The 11,091-nt window shown below is 46.9% G+C and overlaps 1 protein-coding gene across 1 annotated transcript in view; it reads right to left on the bottom strand.

Annotated features, from left to right (window-relative positions):
- Positions 1-9,080: 9,080 nt before the first annotated feature.
- Positions 9,081-11,091, bottom strand: part of cd151l (CD151 antigen, like) — a 35,393-nt gene continuing 33,382 nt past the window's right edge. Inside the window, exons 6-7 of the mRNA XM_043706436.1 lie at positions 10,581-10,685; positions 9,081-9,842 (exon numbers count right to left, since the gene is read on the bottom strand). Coding sequence (XP_043562371.1) covers positions 9,780-9,842; positions 10,581-10,685 — 168 coding nt within the window. The 3' untranslated portion in view covers positions 9,081-9,779. The remainder of the gene's footprint in view (positions 9,843-10,580; positions 10,686-11,091) is intronic.

Raw genomic sequence — 11,091 nt, 5'->3', positions numbered from 1 at the left:
ATGCTACATCATTACAATGCGGCATTATTACATTGTCGCATCATTACATCACTGCACTTATACATTGCCGCATCATTACATTGCGGCATTATTACATCGCAGCATCATTACATTCCTGCATCATTACATCACTGCATCATTACATTGCTGCATAGCTGCATTATTACATCGCTGCATCATTACATCATTACATCATTACATCGCTGCATCATTACATTGTTGAATCACTACATTGCCGCATCTTTACATTTCTGCATCATTACATTGCTGCATCATTACATTGCTGCATAGCTGCATTATTACATCACTGCATCATTACATTGCTGCATTGCCGCATTACTACAACGCTGCATCATTACATCGCTGCATCACTACATTGCCGCATCATTATATCGCCGCATCATTACATTGATGAATGATTACATCGCTGCATCATTACATTGCTGCATCGTTACATTGCTGCATCGCTACATTATTACATCACTGCATCATTACATCACTGCATTGCTGCATCATTACAATGCTACATCATTACATCGCTGCATCATTACATCGCTGCATCATTACATCATTGCATCATTACATCGCTGCACCATTACATTGCCGCATCATTACATCGCCGCATCATTACATTGCTGCATCATTACATTGCTGCATCATTACATTGCTGCATTGTTACATTGCTGCATCATTACATCGCTGCATAGCTGCATTATTAAATCGCTGCATCATTACATCATTTCATCATTACATCGCTGCATCATTACATCGCTGCATCATTACATCGCTTCATCATTACATTGCCGCATCATTACATTGCCGCATCATTACATCGCTGCATCATTACATTGCTGCATTGTTACATTGCTGCATCATTACATCGCTGCATAGCTGCATTATTAAATCGCTGCATCATTACAACACTGCATCATTACATCGCTGCATCATTACATCGCGGCATTATGACATTGCTGCATCATTACATTGCTGCATCATTACTTCGCTGCATCATTACATCGCGGCATCATTACATCGCCGCATCATTACATCACTGCATCATTACATTGCTGCATCATTACTTCGCTGCATCATTACAGCGCCGCATCATTACATCGCTGCATCATTACATTGCTGCATCTTTACATCACTGCATCATTACATCGCGGCATCATTACATCGCTGCATCACCGCATCATTACATTGCTGCATCATTACTTCGCTGCATCATTACATAGCTGCATCATTGCATCACTGCATCATTACTTCGCTGCATCATTACATCACTGCATCATTACATCACTGCATCATTACATCACTGCATCATTACATTGCTGCATCATTACATTGCTACATTGCCGCATCATTACATTGCTGCATCATTACATCACTACATCAGTACATTGCTGCATCGCGGCATCACCGCATCATTGCATTGATGCATCATTACTTCGCTGCATCATTACATCGCTGCATTGCTGCATTGTTACATCGCTGCATTGCCGCATCATTACATCGCGGCATCATTATATCACTGCATCATTACATTGCTGCATCATTACATCACGGCATCATTACATCGCTGCATCATTACATCACTGCATTGCCGCATCATTACATTGTTGCAGCATTACATTGCTTCATCATTACATCACTGCATCATTACATCACTGCATTGCCACATCATTACATTGTTGCATCATTACATCGCTGCATCATTATATCGCTGCATCATTACATCTCGGCATCATTACATCGGCCTGTGTGTGTTGTGTACCTCGACTTCTGTGCTGTTGGCCTGTGTTTGTTGTGTATTTAGCCTGCTGTGTTTTTGGCCTGTGTTTGTTGTGTATTTAGACTGCTGTGCTGTTGGCCTGTGTTTGTTGTGTGTTTAGACTGCTGTGCTGTTGGCCTCAGTTTGTTGTCTATTTAGACTGCTGTGTTGTTGGCCTGTGCCTGTTGTCTATTTCGACTGCTGTGTTGTTGTCCTGTGTCTGTTGTCTATTTAGACTACTGTGTTGTTGGTCTTTGTCTGTTGTGTATTTAGACTGCTGTGTTGTTGGCCTGTGTCTGTTGTGTATTTAGACTGCTGTGCTGTTGGCCTGAGTATGTTGTGTATTTAGACTCCTGTGTTGTTGGCCTGTGTATGTTGTGTATTTCGACTCCTGTGTTGTTGGCCTCTGTCTGTTGTGTATTTAGACTGCTGTGCTGTTGGCCTGTGTTTGTTGTGTATATAGTCTGCTGTGCTGTTGGCCTGTGGTTGTTGTGTATTTAGACTGTTGTGCTGTTGGCCTGTGTTTGTTGTGTATTTAGACTGCTGCACTGTTGCCCTGTGTTTGTTGTGTATTTAGACTGCTGTGCTGTGGGCCTGTGTTTGTTGTATATTTATACTGATGTGTAGTTGGCCTGTGTCTCCTGTGTATTTAGACTGCTGTGTTGTTGGCCTGTGTCTGTTGTATATATAGTCTGCTGTGCTGTTGGCCTGTGGTTGTTGTGTATTTAGACTGCTGTGTTGTTGGTCTGTGTCTGTTGTGGATATAGTCTGCTGTGCTGTTGGCCTGTGGTTGTTGTGTTTTTAGACTGCTGTGCTGTTGGCTTGTGTTTGTTGTGTATTTAGACTGCTGCATTGTTGCCCTGTGTTTGTTGTGTATTTAGACTGCTGTGCTGTTGCCCTGTGTTTGTTGTGTATTTAGACTGCTGTGCTGTTAGCCTGTGTCTCCTGTGTATTTAGACTGCTGTGTTGTTGGCCTGTGTCTGTTGTGGATATAGTCTGCTGTGCTGTTGGCCTGTGGTTGTTGTGTTTTTAGACTGCTGTGCTGTTGGCCTGTGGTTGTTGTGTATTTAGACTGCTGCATTGTTGCCCTGTGTTTGTTGTGTATTTAGACTGCTGTGCTGTTGCCCTGTGTTTGTTGTGTATTTAGACTGCTGTGCTGTTAGCCTGAATTTGTTGTGTATTTAGACTGCTGTGGTTGTTGGCCTGTGTCTGTTGTGTATTTAGACTGCTGTGTTGTTGGCCTCTGTCTGTTGTGTATTTAGACTGCTGTGCTGTTGGCCTATGTCTGTTGTGTTTTTAGACTACTGTGCGGTTGGCCTGTGTCTGTTGTTTATTTAGACTGCTGTGCTGTTGGCCTGAGTTTGTTGTGTATTTAGACTGCTGTGTTGTTGGTCTGTGTTTGTTGTGTATTTAGACTGCTGTGTGTTGGCCTCTGTCTGTTGTGTATTTAGACTGCTGTGCTGTTGGCCTGTGTCTGTTGTGTATTTAGACTACTGTGCGGTTGGCCTGTGTCTGTTGTTTATTTAGACTGCTGTGCTGTTGGCCTGTGTTTGTTGTGTATTTAGACTGCTGTGTTGTTGGCTTTAGTTGTTTGTGTACCTTGACTGCTGTGCTGTTGGCCTGTGTTTTTTGTGTATTTAGACTGCTGTGCTGTTGGCCTGTGTTGTTGTGTATTTAGACTGTTGTGCTGTTGGCCTGTGTTTGTTGTGTATTTAGACTGCAGTGTTGTTGGCTTTAGTTGTTTGTGTACCTTGACTGCTGTGCAGTTGGCCTGTGTTTTTTGTGTATTTAGACTGCTGTGTTTTTGGCCTGTGTTTGTTGTGTATTTAGACTGCTGTGTTGTTTGCCTGTGTTTGTTGTGTATTTAGACTGCTGTGCTGTTGGCCTGTGTTTGTTCTATATTTAGACTGCTGTACAGTTGGCCTGTGTCAGTTGTGTATTTAGACTGCTGTGTTGTTTGCCTGTGTCTGTTGTGCATTTAGACTGCTGTGTTGTTGGCCTATGTTTGTTGTGTATTTAGACTGCTGGGCTTTGGCCTATGTCTGTTGTGTATTTAGACTGCTGTATTGTTGGCCTGTGTTTGTTGTGTATTTAGACTGTTGTGCTGTTGGCCTGTGTTTGTTGTGTATTTAGACTGCTGTGCTGTTGGCCTGTGTTTGTTGTGTATTTAGACTGCTGTGTTGTTGGCCTGAGTTTGTTGTGTATTTAGACTGTTGTGCTGTTGTCCTGTGTTTGTTGTGTATTTAGACTGCTGTGCTGTTGGCCTGTGTTTGTTGTGTATTTAGACTGCTGTGCTGTTGGCCTGTGTTTGCTCTATATTTAGACTGCTGTGTTGTTGGCCTGTGTTTGATGTGTATTTGGACTGCTATGTTGTTGGCCTGTGTTTGATGTGTGAACAGATTCTGCTGGGTTCGTGTAGTGTCTGATTTCGGTGTGAGTGGACTGAACTGTGTGTGTGACTATTACTGCGTAATGAGACGGCTTTCTTGGTGAATGGGTTCTGTCAAACTCTTCTGCATGTCAATTCGACCCTCACCAAGGACCATGTCTGTGGATAATGCAAACAGTTTGCGATGAGGGAACTTTGCTGACATTTTGGAGTAAGGCCTGTTCTCAGTGTGAAAGACAAAGAGATCACAGAGGACAGAGCTTCCACCCAGGGTCGGGACGAACCTGCCTGGAATCCACTGGCAGCAGAGAAGCAGAACTAACCATCACCCAAACCATTGGAGCTACAAGTCAGATCTTCAGTACAGGAGGGGAGGGTCTCAATTGGAAACAACCCATAAACACAGGTTTGTGAGGGGTCAGCCATGAACCATTACATTGGCAGATATTCCCAATCTATAATTCCCTTGATCAATCTGAAAGTGCTCTGAGCCTGTGACATTATGAGGTGAACACTTGCAATACAGTGTACAGTTCTGGTCACCACACTACCAGAGGGATGTGGATGCTTTGGATTAAGGATGTTGTCCTGTGTGAGGGATTTTAGCAAAGAAGAAAAGTTGGGTAGACTGGGTTTGTTTTCACCGGAATGCAGGGTGACCTGATAGAAGTTTATCCGATTACAGGGAGATTTAATAATCCTTGGATAAGCACTTGGATGATGATGGGATAGTGTAAGGGGAACGAGCTGTGAAGAGGTTGGCACAACATTGAGGGCCGAAGGGCCTGTTCTGTGCTATATTGGTCTATGTTCTATTGTGAAAGGCAGAGTTAGTGGAAAGTATAAGGTTTTTTTTCCCAGGGTGGAGGGGTCAGTTAATAGGGGACACAGGTTCAAGGTGCGAGGGGGGAGGGGAGTTTAAAAGTGATATGTGAGGCAAGTTTTTCAGACAAAGGGTGGTAAATGCCTGGAACACGCAGCCAGAGGAGGTGGTGGAAGCAGATTCAGGAAGCAAATAAATGAATAGAAAGGGAACAGAGGGATACAGATCCTGTAAGTGAAGTCAGGTTTAGTACGGAAGGGCACAGTATGCCTGTGGGCAGCATAGGCTTGGAGGGCCGATGGACCTATTCCGGTGCTGTACTGTTCTTAGTTCTTGGTTCCAGTGAGGAACTACCTCAATAGAGAAGCTGGTGGAGACATTCCAGGGAATATTTCCAATTCTGATGGATTTCAGCTTAGTACAATGAAATTGCGGATGAGCTGGTGACACATTTCCAAATGTTGCTAGATTCTAGAGGGTTCCATCCGACTGGAAAGTGGCAACGATAACCCCTCTATTCCAGAAGGAGGGAGAGGAAGGTATCAAAATCTGGAGAGCAGTTGGCTGGACATCCGTCATGGGGAGCGTGCTAGACTCCCTTATTGCTACAGATTTGGAAACTTCAAGAGAACCGGGAAACATCGGCACAGTTTTGTGAAAGGGGAGTAACCTCGAGCCAACGTATTGCGAGTTCTTTGAGAGAGGTCACAAACTCTGTGGATAAGGGTCAGCCCAAAGGCAGACTGCACTTTGATTTCGAGAAGACATTCACATCTAAAGTGATTGTACTCAGTATAACAGTTCAGGATGTAAAGGGATCATATATTATGATGTGTAGACTAGCTGGCGGGCATACACCAGGGAGTGGTGTGCAGATACAGGCCTTTGTCTGTTTGGCAGGGAGCACCCAAGTCCCACACCACATACAGCTTTTACAGTTTGTATCAATGACATAGAATAGGGGATTGGGGACTTAGGGAGTGCAGTGGTACTGTCCTTACTTCTGAGCTAGGAGGTCTTGGCTCAAGTCCCACCTGCTCCACAGATGTGTCATAATATCTCTGAACAGGTTGATGAGAATTTGTATCCTCTTTAGCAACAGGCAAGGTGCAGTAAGGCTGGAGAACAGCTAAAGTTGTCCCTTTGTTTAAGAAGGGCAACAGGGATAATCCAGGAAATTTCAGGCCAGTGAGCATTACATCAGTGGTACGAAACTTACTGGAGAAGATTCTTAGGAACAGGATTCACTCGCATTTGGAAAAGAATGAACTTATTAGGGATAGTCAGTATGGTTTTGTGAAGTCTGTCAAACTTTTGAGTTTTTCGATGCAAGTGATGAAGATGATCGATGAGGGTAGGGCAGTGGATGTTACACACTTGGACTTTATATTTGAGAAGGTCCTTTATGGTAGGCTGCTCCAGAAGATGGTGAATTAGCAAGTTGAATACAAAATTGGCTTGGTCACAGAAGAGAGGGTAGTTGTGGAGGGGTACTTTTCTGATGGGAAGTCTGTGACCAGTGGTGTTCCACAAGGGACAGTGAATTGTATTTTATACAAATGATTTGGATGAAAATGCAGGGTGTCTGACTAATAGGTTTGCAGACAACACGGAAGTGGGTGGAGTTGTGACTAGGGAGAAAGGTTGCCAAAGGATGCAGTAGGATATAAATTAGTTGGTGGAGAAATGGCAGATGGAGTTTAATCTGGACAAGTGTGAGGTGATGCATTTTGGCAGGTCAAATGCAAGAGGAGAGTATACAGTAAATGAGAGGGAGCATTCATATCACAGGGATCTTGGGGTACAAGGACACAGCTCCCTGAAAGTGACGACACAAGTTGGTAAAGATGGCACACGTCATGCTTGCCTTCATTAGCTAGGGCATTGATTATAAAAGTTGGGAACTTGCTGCAGCTGTATAAACTTTAGCTAGGCCACATTGGTTACCACACGAAAGGATGGACGTGCAGGCTTTGGAGAGGGTGTTAGAGGCATTAACCAGGATGCTGCCACGGATTAGAGTGTGTTAGCTACGAGGAGAGGTCGGTCAAACCCAGGTTGTTATTGTTAGAGTGTCGGAGGCTGAGGGACTACCTGTCAGAAGCACAGAAAATAATAAGAGTCAGGGTCAGGGTCTCTGTCCCAGGATGGAAATGTTCAATTCGATGGAGGGGTGGGGTGTAGGTTTAAGGTGAAAGGGGTGTACGAGACAGAGGGTGGTAGGTGCCTGGAATGTGCTGTCAGTGGGGTGGTACAAGCAGATACAACGTCAATGTTTAAGAGGCATTTAGACAGACAAACGAACAGGCAGGGAATAGAGGGATGTGGAGAATGTGCAAGAACAGTATCATGGTCAGCACATACGTGATGGCCCGAATGGCCTGTCCCTGTGCTGCACTGGTCACTATTTAAAATGTCGAGCTGAGGAGAGTGAAGGGATAGTGCCACAAAGATCGATAGGGAAATATGTTGTGAAGAGGAGATTGCAGACAAGTCGTACAGATGGACAGATGGATGATAATGTGGGGAGGTGCATGTGATATTGTTCACTCGAGCAGACAGAATAAACAAAAATAAGCAAAGCAATACTTACACAGAGAACAATCGCAGGACACTGCGGTTTGGAGAGTTCTAGGCTTTTTGTTAAAAAAGTGCAGGAGTCACAAATAAAGTCAGTGTGCAGGTACAACAGGAAATTATGAAGGTTTAGAGGATGGTTGAACATTAAAAAAATGTCTCCTCTTATGGGGGGGCAAGCCCAGAACCCGAGGGGTCACTCTTTTTTAACAGAAGAATGTTTCTCAGACGGTTCAGATACTTTCGAACTCAAAAGGGGTGGGGGAGGGAGACAAAAATGGGGTTCGTTAAACGTTTGCTTTGGGGGTGTAGCAGTGGGAGTAAATGAACTCCTTTGCCTGACAAGAATCTAGGAAAACCAGGCTTTTGACGGGGAGTTTATGACCTATTCCAGTCTGACAAATATATCTGGATGTTTCCAGCTTCTATCTTGAACGACTACTGAACAATTATGGCTTTTTGGTCATTTCCGAAAGTAATTTTAAGCGCACGTTGCCTATTTTGTAATCATTTGCTTATTGCCTGCGTGCTCTGTAGCAATGACATACGGGGATCGAGAAATAGTTATTTCATGAGGTAAAAAAAAACCCAGTCTGGTGTTTGTTGGCTGTATTTCACAGCACTCCCGGGATTGGGGAATGTCAGACAGAGCCTGCCTGGTGTTTGTTGGCTGTATTTCACAGCACTCCCGGGATTGGGGAATGTCAGACAGAGCCTGCCTGGTGTTTGGCGTTTTTTTGTACTGGGTGTTTCGGTGAGTGTGTGGTGATTCTCAATGACCAAGCACAAGGGATTGTGGGGAGTATGCCTGAAGGGAAGGCTGTGGAGTATTTTGATGTGAGTGAAGGTTTTCAGTGTGGGGGTCCTTGGCAGAATGTATGTTTTATTGCTCAGAACTGTGGCGTGTTAGTGAGCTTTTGTGCTATATCTCACAAGAACAGAGTCTGGTGTTAGACTGGTTTTATTTGTACAGTAAATATAAAAATACAGCGTGGGAGAACTCCCCGACTGTGATCAGCGACAGCTAAACAATATAACAGAAGGTTAGAGAGAAGGAGCAGAGACCCCCAGAGATCCTGGGCACACACTCTGCTCCACAGCACCTTAAACACACAGAGACTGGCACATCACTTGTCCGCACACAATCGAGACAGGCACAGAGCCAGCAGAGTTTACAGTCACCATTTTAAATGTTAAATGTTTGGTTAACGGTCTGTCCCACCATGTTCCCCTCCCTCCCTGCAGACTGTGGTGACATTGAGCGGCCCCCAGCGCTGACCTGTGACTTGGGACTGTGTTCACCTCGAGAAGGCCAGGACTCCTGAGCAATACACGTTCATCGTCCTCCCTCTCATATCAGGGGTGCGGGGAGTGTGGATCTGGCCCCACCGTCCTGGACAGGGTGTGTACCAATCAGGTGGCTTGGGGTGGGTGGGGGGGTGAGGTCAAGGGGAAGAGGCCCTGCAGCTCAGTCTCCCAGGGGGAGGGGGTGGCAGTGCCCAGTGCCCAGGAGAAGAGGGGGGACTGGGACCCAGGGAATGGGCAGGGGTAGACTGGTGTCGAGGCCCAGGTGGGTGGGGGGGTGGGGGGGGGAGCGGGGGATGTGGGTGTCAGGGGTCTGTGAAATCAGGCCAAAGTGACCCAAGGAGAATGGGCATCCCCATTCGTACTGAATGCTGCTACCCATACCTGACAGAGGGGTGTGAGGGTGTGACATGGTATATACCCAGCAGCCAATCTCTCTCTCTCCCCCCCCACTGCATTCTTCCCTTTCTCCACCTCTCTGCCTCCATCATTCCCCTCAGAGGGCATGGGAGGGGAGAGAACGGAGGGGCAGATTCACTTTCCTGTGACGTTATAATGTACAACCAGCGGGGAGCTCCGCCAGGACAGTCAGTCATCAAAAGGCCCAGAGTCTCCATGGTGACATGCCCCAATGGTGTTTGTACATGGTCGCTCCTGAGGGTCACAGTGTCAGAGCTCAACACAGGGCATGGCGTACTGCTGGGGGTAGATAGGGGGAATGTCCCAGAGAGGGGCAGTGGGACTGCGGAATGGGGGGGGGGGGGAAATGTCCCAGGCTGGGGGAGGGGTGGCGGCCGTGGGGTGTCGGGGTGAGGGTCTTTCTAAGGCCTCTGGTGTCACATCCTGTTGGGGAGCAGGGGAACAGGAATGGTGAGATGGGAATGCTGACAGGAAGCTTTCGGTAAGTCCCAGCTCTAATAGGGAGTGTCCGCTTTCAGGTTCCTGTACAGGCAGCAGGTAAAAATCATTCCGAAAATCTGCAAAGATCAGAATGTGGTGTCAGTCATACACAGTCTCCGTGTTCACCGTATCTTCACATTAACCCCCCACTACCCCCCTCCAATGGCAAAGGGGGCTCCACATTGGGACCATAACCGCACTGGGACCATACGGGAAATCACACAGAGAGCTCTGCACTGGGACCATGGGGGAGATGACACAGAGAGCTCCGCACTTGGGACCATAGGGGAAATCACACAGAGAGCTCCGCACTTGGGACCATACGGGAAATCACACAGAGAGCTCTGCACTGGGACCATAGGGGAAATCACACAGAGAGCTCTGCACCTGGGACCATGGGGGAGATGACACAGAGAGCTCCGCACTGGGACCATACGGGAAATCACACAGAGAGCTCTGCACTGGGACCATGGGGGAGATAACACAGAGAGCTCCGCACTGAGACCATGGGGGAGATGACACAGAGAGCTCCGCACTGGGACCATACGGGAAATCACACAGAGAGCTCTGCACTGGGACCATGAGGGAGATGACACAGAGAGCTCTGCACTGGGACCATGGCGGAGATCACATAGAAAGCTCCGCACTGGGACCATGGCGGAGATCACGCAAAGAGCTCCACACTGGGACCAACCGGGAAATCACTGGAGAGCTCTACACTGGGACCAGGTGGGATCACGTGATCCTACTGGCTGGAGGAGCAGGCGCGGGGGGATAAATGGATCTCTGTTGTCTGTGCATAACAGTGCTCCTACCTGGACACAGGCGATTCCTATTCCCACTGCCCCGATTATCTTCAAGTGGGCCATGATGAAGCCCTCCAGTTTGGTGATACAGCCTCCCTGTAAACAGAGCACATCTCAGACACAGTGAACACATAGCCTTTACACTGGGCTACAGGCCTGACCCCAGGACAGTGGGGCCTAGGACACATCCCACATTGGTGCCCTGCAGGTGGGGAAAAGACCTCAACAATAGCACTGTCCGGGCTAATCCAGTACAATTTGCTGGTTATCTTACAGATACAAGAGTAAAGTGTGTGGAAAGGGGAAAGACAACTTGGGATTCCGAGGGGACTGGAACCGGATCTAGAAAATGTGGGATCTTTGCCGACCAGCCCAGTCTCTCCTGAACAGATTAGGATTTGTCTGGGGAGGGTTGAGACAGTGGTCTGGGTGTTAGACTATTTCCAAGGTGCAGAGAACTAGGTAAGATCGGATCACACCAGAGATTGACAAGAGGTGGTGGGGGGGAGGGGCCAGAGGA

The sequence above is a fragment of the Chiloscyllium plagiosum genome, chromosome 16 (genome assembly GCF_004010195.1).
Source record: "Chiloscyllium plagiosum isolate BGI_BamShark_2017 chromosome 16, ASM401019v2, whole genome shotgun sequence".
Taxonomy (NCBI): domain Eukaryota; kingdom Metazoa; phylum Chordata; class Chondrichthyes; order Orectolobiformes; family Hemiscylliidae; genus Chiloscyllium; species Chiloscyllium plagiosum.
The sequence above is the reverse complement of the archived record's forward strand: the minus strand, read 5'-3'. Positions and strand labels throughout refer to the sequence as shown.